Raw genomic sequence first — 17,705 nt, 5'->3', positions numbered from 1 at the left:
ATTTGTGATTGAGTAAGAGGCAGCCTTCAAAATATATTAAAAGGCTGCATTCAGAGACCTCAGCTCATTTTCTCCTACTTTGTAGTAATTGCTTTGAGACAATGTTGCATTTTCAAGATGCCAAACTTCTCCCACATAAAGATTTTATCTTTCTAGAAAGATCATCTTTATTCATCCCTGTAGTCAGAAGAATGGAATGTTGAAAACACCAGTTCATAGACAGATGTCCTTCTTTTACTTACAGTCACAAACCCATCATGGAACAGGTGTCCAACCTTGGCAACTTTAAGACTTGTGGACTTCAACTCCTAGAATTCCTCAGCCAGCAAAGCTTGGCTGAGGAATTCTGGGAGTTGAAGTCCACAAGTCTTAAAGTTGCCAAGGTTGGACACCCCTGATGTAGAACAAGGGTCTTCAAACTTGGCAAGTTTAAGACCTGTGGACTTCAACTCCCAGAATTCCTGAGCTAACATGACTGGAGGAGGAATTCTGGGAGCTGAAGTCCACAAATCTTAAAGCTGTCACGTTTGAAGACCCCGGTGTAGACTTTGAGCTGTCTCAAAATACCCTTTTGCGCTTGGCATCAATTTCTAGAAGAACAGTCGCACATCCCTTGGCAGAGGCACTGACAAAAACCGTACACAAGACACACGGTCAGACTGGATGGCACGAGACTGACACAGACAATTCCCAGAGTGACTTTCTGAATCACTAATAAATAGATGCCAAGGGGCAAAGAACCGAAGTAAAAAAACCCAAGCAGCCACACTAGTATTCTGGGAACATGATTACAGAGCTTGGAGAAAACGTCTTGGTCCAGCTGGTTGGTGGAATTGACAGATTCTGAGTCCAGGCTTTGATCTGTGTAATAATCCGAGAGGCTGTTTTGACTGGGAGTCCAGCTGGCGTCTCTCTGTACTTCCATGATGGTTATCACCAGGCAGTTGGAGGAGCCGCGCGAAGGACTTGACGAAGCCAAGTTCTTTGGGGTCAGGAGGACTTCCTTGCACTCTGAATTCCATGTCGACTTGTCTCTGGTCACCAGTCTGGACAAGATATTTAAGTCATCGGGGAGTCCTTCTACTTCTTCTTCCCGCAGCTCCGTTTCATGCCGGCAGAAAGGGCAGCTAATGCGAAGCGAGCCGCTTCCTACCTGAAGGATTTTAGTCAGGCATTTTGCGCACACTCGGTGGAGGCAGTCCAGGAGTTTGGGCTTGCGACTCTGGAGGGTGAATTTCTGGTAACAGATTTTGCACTCCAGCTCCTCGTTCAGCACTTTTTCTTCCCCGTCAGTTTGAGGATAATTCATCTTCCCGTTTGGCACACTGTCAAAAGAGAACAGCCGTGAGTTTCCCTAATCTTTCTTTTTTTTTTAATCGGGCCTTTTTCGTAATGGTGTAATATTTCTGTAGTTGCATTTATTTGTTTGCTGGAAGAGGAGATACATTAAAATTGATTAAATCCATTCTCATTAAATTTCTCATTATGAATGTGTTTAATTTCATATAATTTTACAAAGTTTTTTTTTTTTACCTCTTGTGTCATAAAATCTCCTGGAAGTTGTGTTTCCAACAACTGATTATGGGACATATTCAACCTTCTCTTGACTGTGTGAGCACTATTTACAACTTTTCCTCAGATTATCTTCTAGTGTCATTTTCTTCAAAGTACAACTGTAATTTGTTAACTCAAAAGTTGATGCGAAACTAGTCTTGCTTCCTGTTGTTTCCTAAGCCAAAATATTTAGACACGTGGAAAGCTATCTTATTGCTGCCATGATATTGGTCCTTTCACAGTTGTATTATTTAGTCTCCTGTAATGGCAGTAAGTTTTCCAGGATTTCAGATAGGACTGGGAAAAACTTCTAGCTGGAAATGGGGATTGAAGACTAGCTTCAATTCTGGAAGTTGACGTACACACAGCTTAAATTTCTCAAGGTTGAGAAGCACTAAACTAGAGTAATAAATCTATGAAATTTTTTAAAAAAGTGCTTAAACCACTGTGGGACTTCCTCAGATGTATGCTTACATGATGCTGAGAAGTTAGAGAAAGAGGTGAGCCCAATATGAGCTGATATAGGTGGCAAACATTTGACTTTCCATTTTATCTTGTATCCCGGAAACCTTCATTGGAACATTACGTTGTCTTCTATCCATCTTAACTGATTATTTGGGTGACATTGTATAGTATCTGCACCAGATTAAAGGTGAAGTCCTACATGCATTTAAAATAATGTTTACAGAATAAGTTATTTTTATCCAAACAAGTCTTTTTTTTTTAAACTGGATTAATATCCAGTGAAAGAAATAAACAAAAGAAAGGAAGCTTCCTCATTTACTTTATTACGGATAAAAAGTCCTCGTAGACACTACTGACATTCAGGAAGGCCACTTGAGCAGTGCAGCTGTATGCATCAAGCCGTTACTGGATCAGTTGTTTTACTACCCTATGAGCCTTCAGAATGTGGAATCAAGTGTGATCTAGACTCTCGTCTGACTAAAGTTTAATAGAATCTACGTTTTTATCCAGATTAGATTAAGCAACAAAAGTAAAACAATGTGTATCATAACCAGCTACAAATAAATAAATAAACAATCAGAAAAGCTTCTAAGGATGCATCTCTGGACTGACTTAAAGTAGATGGGCCAGTATGATCTGATTACATTTTCAAAGGCTTACTGGCATCAGTTTCGAACATGGAAGATGTACCAGTTGAAACTATTCCATCTGATCCTCTCTGGGCTGTCTTATCTTTTGCAGGGAGCTTTAGCCAAGGAATGCCGTGGAGTAAATGTACTATATGTGAGCATGTCCCCATGAAATTCAAACACCCCCCAAAGCCCTAAATGACAACTACGCTCACCTTCTTTATAATAAGCAAGGTCTTCATATTCTGAGTGCTAGATTCCTGTGAAAGTTTCAAGCGCCGAGAGAGGAAATGAGCAACACATCCAAATGCTATTGAAATCTGCTTCAGTATTTATGTATAGACTCCTATGTGAAATTTTACAGGCTGTCTAATTCAATGTTACTTCATTTTGTTTTATTCATGAAAATCACTGCAGAGGGCTGACTCTCCAACCATAGACTTGAAGCAGGAATATAGCCTTCACCCTCAGAGTTGTTGTTAACCCGATCAATCTGCATTTGTTGGCAGGAAAATACTTGTTATAAGCAGTAGACTCAATGACAGAGGTGCTTGTCTAATGAAGCCTTCTGATTAATTTTGATTATTCAGAGTCTAATGCCGTGTTTGTACCAATATAGCTCCATTTGCCCAGCAGGCTTTTTCAAAAGAAGGCATATGAAGTGCGAGAGAAAGGAAAAAGGAGTTACATTCCAGTATCTAGAATGAAAACAAATACATAGCCATCATGGTCATGGAAGCATCAATTTGCAAAGCTGAGGTTGTTTCTTTTCCCCTTCTGGTGCTTAGATTAAAGGACAAATAACCCATAATGCAGAGTCCCATCTCTTTTGTCGTTACCTGGACAGGGATCCTTAAAACTTGACTGTTGATCTTGTAGAGCAGCAGGTGTGTTTAAAGTCTAGCTGCTCGTCATGTCTAGTCAAACCAACATTGGGCTTTGAAGCTATTGCCTTTCTAGGAGACAAAAACCTAGAACGAGACCACACAGTCCGCCAAGGCAGTGGCATCTTTGCCGTCTTCATTGGCAAGCTGCATGTTAGTTTAAAAAAAAACAACGCTCGAAGAAAGATGACCTGATTGTCTCTCTTCAATCCCACCTACCTGATTTGTTCTCCGAACCGGGCGTCCCGTGACTCAGGATGAAGGAGCAGCCGCGAGAAGGACCCATCTCCCCTCGTAGCCAGTTATGGTCCATCTATGCCCCTGCAGTAGCCTCAAAGCCGGGCTTTTGAGCTGAGTGATTCTGTTCCAACTCTCACAGGTGTATAAAAAGACTGCGGCAGGCAAGCTGGGAGACATCAACCTCAAAGTGACCGAGCAAGAGAAGGAATTTGCAGGGAAGACCGCTCAGTACCAGCGAGAAATGAAACACCTCCAGCGGCTGCTGCAAGAGAAGCAGGAATCCCTCGATGAAGCTCTGCAGCAGAAGAGGTAAGTTAACACACGAGCCTCCTTCCCCAAACAAAGTGCATCCCATTGGTTAGAAAAGGGGAGGGAGGACGGGGGGACGACGACAGAATGCAGAACCCGCTGAAACAGCCCCATCTGGTGTACTCTGCCTGCATTCGCTCTTCTTTGGGATTGAAAATGCCACCCTCCTCCCTCCCTCCCCCCCTCCCTGCCTCCCCCCTCAGCCTAACGAAACCTTGAAGGAAGTAATTGATTGCAAGGGGTGACAACAACCAGCTTAACAAATCCTGCCGGCTGCTTGTCGCGTCTTCCTGAAGAGAGGCAAGACGGACAGGAGCGATTAACTTTTTTGAACTCGGTTTTCAATCCTTCTCTCCAGAGTGAATCTGTGGTTGGCTGGTTTCACAGGGATCCCACCCCCACCCATCCACCCCAGGTGGTCAGTTCTTCTTAGAAACCAACCTGAGAGGTTGGTTAACGAGGCTTAGCAAAATGTTTCCTGAATGGGGAGGATTCTCACAGCGAAGACACAGGTAACAAGCCAAGAATTGGCCAACTCTTGGCTGAAGGAAGATTTTCTGTGTTAGAGTAATTCGTAAAGTGTGATCCTTTTTTTTTTTATTTCCCCCACTGTGGGTGGGAAGGAAGGTGTCAGAGTTTTGATGACTATGCTTATTTTTAAGCAACACAGGAGATGGATAATTGAGCAGTATTCTTTGCAGATCATCTCCAACCATTGTTTGATAAAATAATGGAAGTCACAATTCAAACCGTGTGCCATCTGTGTCTACAATAACCACTCGCCCATTACAGGATAAATTGCATGATCAGACCCACTGCCGATTTCTTCACAAAGTGCGCACCCTGTGAATGAAACCACCTGTTCCACAGTGCACAATGTATCACCTCCTTGTGTGCTATGTGCCTTACAGTGGAGGGGGAGGAGGTGCACCAGATGTGTTCAGTGCATCCATGCCCCCAATGTGCAGAAAACACAAATGCCAGCCTCTTACAAGATCATTTAAAAAGAATAAAAAGAATCTTTTCCATCTTTTCTCCCTCTGATGCAGCCTGGTAAAATGGATTATAATGAATTAATCATTCTGTAAATGGTTAAACATCTAACTACGGTGACTATGTTTATTTCTTATTTTTTAAACGTGATATACAAAAAAAGATTGTAGGACAATGTGGTCGAAAGGCTTTACTGAAGCCAGATTCCTTCAGTGTTGGATTGAGTTCCACTTGCAGTTCTTCTGAAATCTGAAATTGCTTTAATGTTTTCTTTTATGCTACAGCCTGTCATGCAAAAAACAGATTTCTCGACTCTCAGGTCAGCTATCTGGCTTTTGATCTGCGAAAGCCTTCCACCCCCACTGCCCTTGTTCGAAGAATAGCAGAAAGAGGGAATTATTGATTGGTGGTGGGGTTGTTCTTAAGCATCTGTAGCTTGGCAACGAGAATCAGGAGTGCTGGGCTAATTTATAATGTTGTTGTTGATTTGTTCCCACCAGCTTACTTAAGGACAACATGTGTTGTCTGGGAAATTGTTCCCAACAGATAGAAATTTCAGCAACACATTAAAACTAATGTCAGGAAACAGACAGCCTTAACCCTCTATTCTCCTCCTCCCTCCTCCTCCTCCTCCTCCTGCTAGCTCTTAGCCAACCGAAAGATTTCACAGTCTTCTTATAACACTCTAATAAAACAATTTGAAATAAAATAAAAGAACTTACCAGGATTCCTCATTTGTTCCCTAATAACACAGGATCTAAAACAGAATTTGACAAAGTACTGTCACTGTTGGAATGTGCCTGGAGTACCTTGATATAAAATTTATTTAGTGTACCAGGAAACCTTCTTCGAATTGGAGATATATGAAAGCAGTCGGGATCATTATAAAATGGATAGTATGCTGTCTGTATCATAGCATATTGATCATGTCCTGCACCATTGATATTGTACAGTGATGAGAAGGCAGTATTGCAGGCTAATTAGAACTGCCCATTGTCAGGAGTTCAAGATTGACTCAGCCTTCTATCCTGCTGAGGGCGGTAAAATGAGGACCAAGATTGTTGGGGGCAAGAGGCTGACTCTGTAAATCACTTAGAGCAGGGATCCCCAACTCCCGGTCCATGGACTGGCACTGGGCCACGGCATGCCAGTAACTGGGCCACACAAACAAGCGAAGCCCCATCCGTGGTGTGCAGGCAGTCTGTGAAACTACGCCCCCTCTGGTCTGTGGGGAAAAAAACTTCTCTCCATGGAACCAGTCCCTGGTGCCCAAAAAGTTGGGGGCCGCTGATTTAGAAAGTGCTGTAAAGCACTACGAAGAGGTATATAAGTCTACATGCTATTGCTGCTGCCATCTTGTTTTGACTGATCTTGAATGATCCTTCTCTCTCTGTGAGGAGGAGAGGCAAGGCTGAAGACAAAAGAAACCAGCTAAGATGGAAGCCGTGCCGTTTCTTCAAGGTTAACGGAGAAATTTAGCCAGGCTTTGCTTTTTAAGTTTTCCATTCTTAAAGAAAAAAAAAAGAAGTGTTGTCATTTATCTGTCTGTACAGCAAATCAATTTCTTGTTATTTGCTATCTTACTACCTCGTTAGCTCTGAGGAATCTCAAGAACTGTAAAGTGAATGGGAATAAATGACAACTTTATATACGGCCATTTGTCTGTAAAGTCTTCCATCTTGAATGAAAAGTTCTAGTAGGCTCAAGGGAGCTTAAGGCCTCCGGGAAGTAAGTCAATTTTAGCCAGAAGGTGGTCTTGACTATCCCACTCACTTTGTAGACCTTGCCGCCAGGTGAAAGTCAGTTTTAGAAACACAGTGAGGGACACGATGGTAAAAAGATTGAATTGCCTTCAACAGGGAAAAGGAATTGCACACATAAGCCTAAGTACCCTATAACAGACAAGTAAGTCTCTTGTCCTAAAACACCCAATTTTCTTAGGAGGAAAATACAACCTGCGGAATTATAAAGTATTTACCTTGTTTGTAAGCTGAGCTAAATTAAATGGGAGAGTGACAGAATTGAATATTATTGAAACCTATTTAGACTTCAGCTCCACATGTAAACGTAATCATTGCACCCAGGAAAGGTTACACGATTAATTTACATAATCATTCTTATTACGGTATGTTTTCAGCCCTTTGCAACTAGGTTACAATTCGCCAACCCGGGCCGTGCTGAACACACACAATGCAGTCTTTGAACGCTGCATGGGAAAAGATTGAATTAGGACGAGACAACACCAACATTTGCAAGCTGGGACAGGGCTATGACTTTCGATGAATTGAGGCACGGTTGCTTAAAAGATGTATTGACGCGCAGACAGATTTCAAGAGCAGGAGATTACCGCAGATCTGTTCTCATCAGCAGTCATGTAATCTTAACTAGGGCTGATTTGAACATCGAGAAGTGTGACCAAATCATATATAGCAAATTTTTCAACCTCCTTTGAAAGAATGTACCTAACAGCAGAGCTCCCGTTTGAGGTTTTATATTTTTTTCTCATAGGCTATGGGGAATTTGATATAGTTCCCATTTTAAAAAATCTTAAAATGTCTGAATTCTGACAAATAATTTAAACATTAGTGAGCAGAAGAGGCAGTTAGGAGCTACATATTGTTCTCTACTGCCCTATCAGAAGTTTTTTCTTTTCTTCTGTGATGGCTCATGTCTTTTTTTAAACTACAGATAGTCCTTGACAAGTAACCATTCGTTTAGTCACTGTTTGAAGTTACAACGGCACTGAAAAAAAGTCACTTATGGCCGGTTTTAACAGTTGTGTGATCAAAATTCTGGTGCTTGGCAACTGGCATGTACTTACGACAGTTGCACTGTCCCGGAGTCTTATGATCACCACTTGTAACCTTCCCAGCCAATTTCCAACAAGTAAAGTCAATAAGGGAAGCCAGGTTTGTTTAATGACCACATGATTCACTTAACAACTGCTGTGATTCACTTAACAATGGTGGCAAACAAGGTTGTAAACTAGAGCAAAGCTCACTTAACAATTGTCCTGCTTAGGAAGGGAAATTTGGGGCTTCAGCCAAGATTCTTTTATATTCCTAAATAAGAAAGGACATGACTGCATCCCTGGATCTTGATCATCGTATTTATAAGAATTTTAACAGTAAAAAATCCCTGTCTTTGCATACGTGAACCCTTGAGATAATACAGCTCACCTTATCCCAAATTGGTGGTCTCCAGATTTGTTGGGCCACAGCTCCCATAATTCAGTACATTTGGGCATCACAAATTGGAAGTCGGGTTGCATCTCCGACAGATGTTAACACCTAACAAAATGGGTCGTTAAAAAAAAAAAGATGAACTGCATAGAGAATCCTTAACCCTTGCTCATTCATTGATCCGTGCTGTCATTAATAAGAGAAAGGAAAGTTAAAGTAATTCTTTGTGATGTTTCCCCGAACTAGCTGCAGATAAGAGAATGAAGATATGAGAACATTTTATTGAACATTAGCTTAGAGATCCTTAATCATTCTTGTTCAGAGTACAGGGTGTACCTTTACCATCAGGCAAGATATTAAAATTAATGCAATTGTTCTGTGACTATGCTGATTGATCGTTCACCTCCAGAGTGCTGCTTAAACATGGAGGGCGAGGAGCATGCAAACCCAGCCCATCCTCCTTCTTTTTCTTTCTTCTCAGAGAAATGGAAAGTGAACTTGAAATAATTTGGGAGTCAACCGCCAAAGAAAACCGGAGGATGAAGGAACTCCTGCATAAATCTCTGGAGAAGAACGTACAGAAATCGGTCAACGCTGCTTATGAATCGCCATTAACTGACGTTTCTCAGAAAGTCCTGCTGGGCAGATACAGTTTTAGCTACTGTGATGTGGAAGGGTCCTCACCCCCTCAAGCTCCGAAGGAAGAAGGAGACTAAATATTAAAGGGAGTGGTCATCCCTGCTTCCTCCAAGGCAAAGCAGGATGGGAAGAAGCAAATATAAAAGAGCAAAAGGAAACCTAGTCAGAAGCAAAGGATGATTTAGCCGTTGGGTTGAGAGAGATCTTCACGGATGTGATGAGCATTGTATGATAAGGGTCCTTTCAAAGCCCCAAGAAGCATCTTTCGTGCAAAAAAGCATGTTTCTTGCCTTGACGGTTACAAAGAACATACAGTGGTACCTGGTTACTCAGCATTAATTGGTACCGGGAAGCGCAATGAGTACCAAAAATAACAAGTACCAAACAATTTTTTCCCCATAAGGAATAAGCTACTGAGTCACAAGGCTGCCAACTCCGACAATTTCCAGCTTATGTGTTAAGTACCAAACAAATGATGAGCACCAGGGTGAAATGTTCGTGTTGAAATGCGTTGAATACTAAATTCAATGGGTTTCAAAGTAGTTGAGTACCAAGGTACCACTGTACAGATTTAGTACTTCAAAAAGGGGAGAGGTCTCTCAACAAAGCTTCTAATTGATAGGCAGGGCAGATCCTGCTTTCAGCACCAACTCTGCCTCTCTTAGGGTTTTCGGATGGCCCCTTTTACCTATTCTGAGAACACCTTCCTAGAAGAAGCCCCATTAAATGTAGTATTTAATGGAAGCCAGAGTTTGAATAGTGTTGTCAATACAACATTTAGATGCTTAAACCAAAGAAAAACTGAATTTGAATAGATTTTATGTAATTCCTTGCACTCTTTATTAAGCAACTAGAGATGTGGGAGTGAAATGGCTGAACTTGATTTAGCTGAACTTTTTTATAAAGATACGGACAAAAAGGATAAGAATATATATTATATAGTCTTTTACTGAAGAGCTGAGAAATTCTTGTTTTTAAAAGTTATACGTCATTTCAGTTGGAGACAAAATTTAGTTGATTTTTATATATATAAAAGACTGCTTGAAAATAAAGAATTGAAAAGTATAAGCAATATATAAAAGCAATATAAGGAAAGAACATATATGTACAGCAATATGACTAATTAGGAGAAAAGATGAATACTTTGAAATTGAAAATATGTAGGACTAAAATTATAACTTATGGTTCTTCATATATCATGGAGGCAGTAGCCTTATTTGATTGTTCGAATGTATGTAGCTACATCATTAAATTTCCATCAGAATTGTTACATTTCAGGGAGTCTCTTATCCGAGGCAATTAGTAAGAGAGCACAAAAAAGTTGTCCATATCCATCTTTTACAAATGTACAAGACTTGGGCAAAGTCAGATTTTTTTAAAAAAAATTGTATTGATAAAACTGTTAAAAGCAAGACCTCATTCCCTGTCTTTTCTAAATCATCCAACTCCCTAAGCTAGTAATTCCAGGTTTTCCTTCTTTCTATTCTTTTGTAACATATCAGTGTCTTTCAGGTTTATCAAATAATCAGCCATTATTTATCCGATCATGGGGGGAAAAAAATCTGAAAGGTTCACTAAATGCTTCCATGCTCCAGCTGAATGCCTTCCCTTCTGATGGATGGGCACAGATTGTAGCGCCCTCCTTGTAACAGCAGCAGAAACCAACCTGCACCAGGTTGCTGGGACCAGGTGGACACTTGACATTTCTTTTTCTCCCCTTCCTTCTTTCCTAGAACTCAGCAGCCCTTCCTTTTTTTCTTTTCTTTTCTTTCTTTTTTTTACATGGTCTGGGGTACCAAGCGGGGTGGAACACCTCAGAGCGGAGAACGTTCTCCATCCACGCTTTAGCTCAGGGGTCTCCAACCTTGGCCACTTTAAGACTTGGGGACTTCAACTCCCAGAATTCCTCAGCCAGCTGGCTGGCTGAGGAATTCTGGGAGTTGAAGTCCCCAAGTCTTAAAGTGGCCAAGGTTGGAGACCCCTGCTTTAGCCGGTTCTTATAAAACATTTTCAAAAAGATGCTTTTACATTCCCTCCTCGCTCAGGAATTACCATGACTTGCTTTGGTTTGACATTTCTGCAAACTGAAGCAAGTCCTTTTATCATAAGCTCCCCTTTGGCACAAGAGTCGCTTCTGAAGCTATTCCACGTATCCTGGTTAGACAGTATATAGTTAGTTGGGAATGGGAGCTGTCCCCTTAAGGGAATGCTTCATGGGAAATGTAGTTAATGCCTCATGGAGATGTAGTTCATGTACATACACACTATCAACCATCTCATTGGCATATGCAGCAAAAGAAACTCCTGGGACATTGTTTTAACCAAGAGTATAACTTCACTGATAGAGCCATACAGGCACAGAAGAAGCAAAGCTAACTCTGTCTAACCAGCTTTTGAATTCAGCGTTCAGAGTACTATCCAAGGTGCTGGCTGAGTTCTTACTTTGCAAAAGCCATAACTGGTTTAGACCAATTTCCCTGTAGTTATTTAGCTTATTTCTTTGGTTTTTCTGGCTGAGCCACTCTGAGCATCTTGGAATATGCTGAACTCTCTTCTTTAGAACTTCACAGAGGGTGTCCATTGTCGGGGTCTGTGCCTAAACTCAGTTTGTGTTTACCTGTGCATAAACTACAGCGTTGCACTCTTTTGCATTGTTTATCTTATTGTGCTATCATCTTACTTCGGTTCACGCTGTTTTAATTTCTTCCCTTTTATTGTTGTCAGCTGTCTAGAGTGTAGCCCCACAGGGAAATAGGTGGCAAATAAATTTAACCAATAAATAAATAATAAATCCAGTCTGGTATGTCCCTTTAAGCACTGATTCTTTATTGGGCTGGGCAATTCTGAACAGTTACTTGCAACGCCCTGGAGCTCGGTCCGCACAAAGCATATTACTGTCTGAATGTTGTCTTTCAAGCCATAAATAGGTTTCTCTCATGGCAATTCAAACATAAAAGGGAGATTTTGCACTCTTATCTGCTGTCTACTAAACTCCTCTGTCTCTCCCTCCCTCCCCCACTGTTTTTAATTTGTCCTAATGATTGGTTGGGTAAATCTGTAATTTTATAAATGCTGACAGTTGCATACTATTTACAGCTTTGGTTGGTTTCCAATTATGTATTTTTTATAATAATAAAATACTTATTTTAAAGGGCATGGAGTTCATATGCTATTTTTTTTTTCTTGCTAGAGCAATTGTCTAAAGGGAACCCTGAATATTTAGGACATGAAAGAGCCCCTGGTGTGCAAGGCGCCCATCATTTGAAATTCAATATCATCCTATGAAATGCTGGCAAAGATGCAGAATAACAGCGGAATGGTTGCTGCTGATTTATTCGTGGCTAATTGGACTTTTAAAGAGCAAATCTCCAAGAATCACGGATGCTGTCTGAGATTAAAGAGAAATTGTGGAGAATCACTGTCAGGGTGTTCCCCACAGCTCTGGATATAAAAGAGGAGATAAACACACAGAATTAATGATTAGAAGTGTTTTTTTTTTCAACTGGGAGATCTCCTGCAGCTCATGAAAGGAAATGGCCTTCTTCCTCGCCTTTTTCTAAAAAAATACTTGATCCTTCTTTTTTTTAAAAAAACAATCAATTTTCTATTAAGGCTGAATTGGCAGCAGACTTAATTGAATATATACACAGAGGCAATACTTCCCATGTTATTTTCACCCTCCAGAAATAAGAGAGCATTATCTACAGTATTTATGGCCTGCCAAAATTAATATTAGATTATTATTTCTGCATTTATAACACATTGCAAGGGACTAGCTCATGGAGTTCTTAATCCCAATGTATTTTGCAATCCTGTTCAAAAAAAATTTTTTTAAAAATTTTTTGGCCTTCCCCTGCTGTTAACACCTTTTCTAATAATTGTCAATTTTATGGATTGCTTTTATTCTTTTTCTCATATTTTAAGAGATGTTTAACTGAGAGCAGACTTGAATAGGCAACATTAGATCCGTCCACGATGTTGTATACAATTTCTTCTAGCAACATTCAAAATAATTGCTCGTATAAATTATCCACTTTATCCAGAATTTAGAAACAATGGAGAAATGGAACAATGTTTATAAAGAGTAAGGGAGGGAATATTTTGGCTTAGTTACAAGGAGCTAGAGAAATTATCAACAGAATCCCTAGATATGGTGATTTTTAGCAAAGGTTTTTAAATTAGGAGGTAGTCATGTAATTCCAAGAATAAAAAATTTGCAGGGAAATCTGGGGCATCGGTATTAGTTTGTCCTTTAACCATTACAATTTTAGCTTTTTCGGTGGTTTTCATATGAGGCTCATATATAACGGAAGCACTTTTATATATTTTGGGACAGAGGAGATGTATTATAAATCAGAATGCTCCTTTTGAGGCCAGAGGATAATTTCTCCCATCCCCAACCTTCAAATCAAAAATAGCCTCTGGAGATTAATGTTTGATGTTATAAAAGGTGAAATGCGTTAAATGTTCCCAGTGCAAACATGCTGATATTTTAAAGTACGGTCACTTTTAAACTGAGGGTCTGCTTTGTAGCTTTCATCCTCTCTTATTTTTATTTTTATTTATTTATTAGATTTATCTGCCGTCCATCTTATCTGCGCCACTAAGACGCCAGTTTCTATTCTGGGTAGATCTTCGATGTTGAAAAGCCACAGGTTCAGACTGATAAAAGAGCGAAGGAATTCTGCTTATCTCCACAGTGAATGCAGTATTCTTATTTTCCTTCCTTCTTTTCCTAGTTAATGATCTGTAGGACTCTTCTTGGGTCTTACAAATGTTTCTTAAGAACCTCTGGGGAGGCGCTTGGCGAAGACAAACATGTCTTTGAAAGCAAATTAAGCGACAAGTTTGTTCAGAGCTTTTAAAAGTTGTGAATGTTTAGCAAGACCAGATTCTTTTCCAGATGCCATCCAGGACTCCAGGAAGATTACACAGCCTGGGCGTTTTTTCTCCAGTTCCCCAGCCTGGATTTTAACTTTCTTATCAGTATTATCTTACAAAAAAGCCTGGTTAACAGGTTTGTAATTCCCAGGATCCTCTTTTCAAAGATTGGTGTTAGCCTGGCCATCTTCCAGGCCATCAGAAAAAAAAGGGATGATTTGTGAGCCCAGTTACGTATTTCAGTTAATAGCTGAGCAATTTCATGGTTTTAGACCCAGAAGGACATTACAGGAGCTACTGTGACTTGTTAGTTTTCAGTTTGTCCATTTGTTCCAAAGCATCCCTCCTTTCTACCCTCGGTTGGACATTGTTTTTTTTAGATGCCCAATTAGGAACAGGGGAAAAAAAACAACTTTTGGGGATGCAAAGGAATTCTCTAGGAACTGTAATTAACCATTGGATCTCGCTAGAATTTCCCCATCTCTCTTTACCCTCCTGGCAAGTTTTATGGCTCCTTTAAACCAGGGAGTGGAGAACATCTTTCTTATCTAGCCAGACTTTGTGCCTTTGTCACTTCCAGCAATATAGCTGCATTATTTGCACGAGTGCCTTAGAATCTACATAGGGAGCTGGCATGCAGCATGTTTGATGATTTAGCTGCCTGGCTGGCAAATGGTCTAAATTTTGAACTATGGCTTAAGGCAGTGGTGGGATTCAATTTTTTTTTTACTTCCGGTTCTAGGGTGTAGCTTGGTGGGTGTGGCGTGGCTTGGTGGGCATGGAAGGGGAAGGGTACTGCAAAATCCCCATTCCCTCCCCACCCACTAACCTGCTTTCCAGCTCCGTTCTCCTGTGCAGGGCCAACCAAAGAAGACCCAGCCGATCAGCTGGGACTCAATGGGAGCCAGAGAATAGATGGGCGTGGGGCCAGTCAGAGGTGGGATTTGCCGGTTCTGCGAACTACTCAAAATTTCCACTATCGGTTCTCCAGAACTGATCAGAACAGGCTGAATACCACCTCTGAAGTAATAAAAGGAACAGAAATATCTGCTTTATTTGACATGGGAGATAGTTTGAATCAAGAACACAAGAGCACACAATAGATACAAACTCAAAGTAAACCGCACCAAACTTGATTGCAGGAAATACGACTTCAGCAACAGAGTGGTCAATGTCTGGAATCCTCTACGTGACTCTGTGGTTTCTTCCCCAAACCCCAAAAACTTTAACCTTAGACTGTCTACTATTGACCTCACCCCTTTCCTAAGAGGCCTGTAGGGGGCGTGCATAAGCGCACCAACGTGCCTACCGTCCCTGTCCTATTGTTTCTCTTATTCTTTTATTTTTCTTATATGTACCCATTTCATGTATTCACAACTATGTATACACTTATACTTATTATCTTGTAAACAATTGGCAAATCAAATAAATAAATAAATAAATAAATAAAATAAACTGAAGAACGGTCCATGGTCCATGTAGAGACTGGTCAGAAACATGTTCAAAAATAAGGGCTCAAGGACAACACTGCTATCATGTCTCCCCTGGTCCTTCTCTTCATTAGACTAGACATTCCCAGTTCCAGCAACCGTTCTTTATATGTTTTTGCCTCCAGTCCCCTAATCATCTTTGTTGGTCTTTTCTGCACTCTTTATCTAGAGTCTCAACATCTTTTTCAAGTTGCTTTCTAATTGCTCCACTATATCTAATTCTTTCCTAAATCAGCCTTCTAAGTTTCTAAACTGTCAATTTGAGCCTTAAGGGAATGTCAGACCTTTATCTGAAATTGATTTAGGTTTAATTGACCTGTTGTCAATGTTTCTCTAATAGGAAACCACCTAATCTTCTTTGCCATCTTGTGTTTTGTTTCTGTGGCACGACCTCCATTTGCAGCATTTTATAAACCCCCAGAAAGAATGCAATCAGCTTTATCCGGAAGAAGCTTATCATCTAAGGATTTAGCCAGAGGAAACATTAAGGCTGTCATTTAAAAAGTGTGATGTGTTTGCAAGCTTACAACTGAAAGTTCAGGATGTCGAAACAGGAGGAGGAGGAGGAGGAGGAGGAGGAGGAGGAGGAGGAGGAGGAGGAGGAGGAGGAGGAGGAGGAGGAGGAGGATTATTCAACATTCAACATTCAAGCTATTCAACACCACAGACAATACTACTACCCTCCAAAAAGACCTTGACTATGTATCAGAATGGTCAATCAAATGGCAACTTCAAATCTCAACACATAAATGCTCTGTCTTACATATTGGCAAAAAAAATCAGAAAATAAAATACAAGCTAAATAGTCAAGACCTCCAAACTCTGTCAAGGACCTTGGAATACTCATCTCTAATGAACTAAGTGCTAGAGCCCACTGTAACTACATAGCCAAAAAGGCATTAAGAGTTGTCAATCTAATCCTACGTAGCTTCTTCTCTGGTAATATCACACTACTAACTAGAGCATACAAAACATTTGCTAGACCTATACTCGAATACAGCTCATCAGTCTGGAACCCACATTACGTATCTGATATTAACACAATTGAGAAAGTCCAGAAATATTTCACAAGAAGAGTTCTCCGCTCCTCTACTCATTGCAGAATATCTTATGCCACCAGACTTGAAACTCTAGACCTAGAAAACCTAGAACTACGCCGCCTCCGGTCCGATCTAAGTATAGTACATAAAATCATACATTGCAATGTTCTACCAGTCAATGAATACTTCAGCTTCAACCATAACAACACAAGAGCAAACAATAGATACAAACTCAAGGTTAATTGCACCAAACTTGATTGCAGGAAATACAACTTCAGCAACAGAGCGGTCAATGTCTGGAATACTCTACCTGACTCTGTGGTTTCTTCCCCAAACTCCAAAAACGTTAACCTTAGACTGTCTACTATTGACCTCACCCCCTTCCTAAGAGGCCTGTAGGGGGCATGCATAAGCGCACCAATCGTGCCTACCATCCTTGTCCTATTGTTTTTATTTTTCTTATAAGTATCTATCTCATGTATTCAAAACTATGTTTATTTTTATGCCTGTATCTTGTAAGCAATTGACAAATAAATAAATAAATAAATAAATAAAGGATTGGAGGATCCTTGATACTCTCTGAGCTTGGTTGTTTCTTGCAGACCTTTCATTACCCAACAATCAAGAAGTAAAAATGCCCCAATCAAGGAACTGCCAAACATGCTAAACAGTAAACAGCCCAACTGAAGAATCTCTAAAACCATCCCCATCAACACTGACAGGGCAAGAATATAAAATGAGATCCAACCTCATTCCCTACTAGCACTGATCGTGTTACCTAGTACGGTAATGAAATGTCTGCAAGAAAACAACCAAGCTCAGATAGCAAGTCCCAGAATTCTCTAGCTAGCCATGCTGGCTGGGGAATTCTGGAAGTTGTAGCCCATACACCTTAATGTTGGCCAAGTTGAGAAACACTGACCCAAACCCAACAATTATATTAATCACAGAGGACTCTCTTGCTTAATTAATCGGGAGTGCATTTGGAATAGAATAGAATAGAATAGAATAGAATTCAAAATAGAATAGAGTAGAGTAGAGTAGAGTACAGTAGAGTACAGTAGAGTACAATGTAGAGGAGAGGAGAGGGGAGGAGAGGAGAGGAGAGAGTAGAGTAGAGTAGAGTAGAGTAGAGTAGAGTAGAGTAGAATGTAGAGGAGAGGAGAGGATAGAATAGAATAGAATAATTAATAGAATAGAATAGAATAGAATAGAATAGAATAGAATAGAATAGAATGTAGAGGAGGAGAGGAGAGAGTAGAGTAGAGTAGAGTAGAGTAGAGTAGAATAGAATAGAATAGAATAGAATAGAATAGAATAGAATAGAATAGAATAGAATAGAATAGAATAGAAGCTGGAAGGGACTTTGAAGGTCTTTTAGTCCAGCCCCCTGCTCAAG

The 17,705-nt window shown here is 40.3% G+C and overlaps 2 protein-coding genes across 2 annotated transcripts in view; one reads left to right on the top strand and one right to left on the bottom strand.

The window, feature by feature from the left end:
- CEP89 (centrosomal protein 89) overlaps positions 1-10,742 on the top strand; it is a 29,890-nt gene extending 19,148 nt beyond the window's left edge. Inside the window, exons 18-19 of the mRNA XM_087971531.1 lie at positions 3,912-4,081; positions 8,738-10,742. Of these exons, the coding sequence (XP_087827657.1) occupies positions 3,912-4,081; positions 8,738-8,972 (405 nt within the window). The 3' untranslated portion in view covers positions 8,973-10,742. The remainder of the gene's footprint in view (positions 1-3,911; positions 4,082-8,737) is intronic.
- LOC113432144 (E3 ubiquitin-protein ligase RNF182-like) lies at positions 502-3,875 on the bottom strand. The gene is made up of 2 exons (XM_087971532.1): positions 3,752-3,875; positions 502-1,325 (listed from the first exon to the last, which is right to left on the bottom strand). Exon 2 carries the CDS (start codon positions 1,307-1,309, stop codon positions 584-586), a length of 726 nt encoding a protein of 241 aa, XP_087827658.1. The 5' UTR covers positions 1,310-1,325; positions 3,752-3,875; the 3' UTR covers positions 502-583.
- Positions 10,743-17,705: the final 6,963 nt, after the last annotated feature.

Source organism: Notechis scutatus, chromosome 9 (assembly GCF_049901735.1).
Source record: "Notechis scutatus isolate UNSWTSFEM ecotype Mainland chromosome 9, rNotScu1.2, whole genome shotgun sequence".
NCBI classification, from domain to species: Eukaryota; Metazoa; Chordata; class Lepidosauria; order Squamata; family Elapidae; genus Notechis; species Notechis scutatus.
The sequence above is the reverse complement of the archived record's forward strand: the minus strand, read 5'-3'. Positions and strand labels throughout refer to the sequence as shown.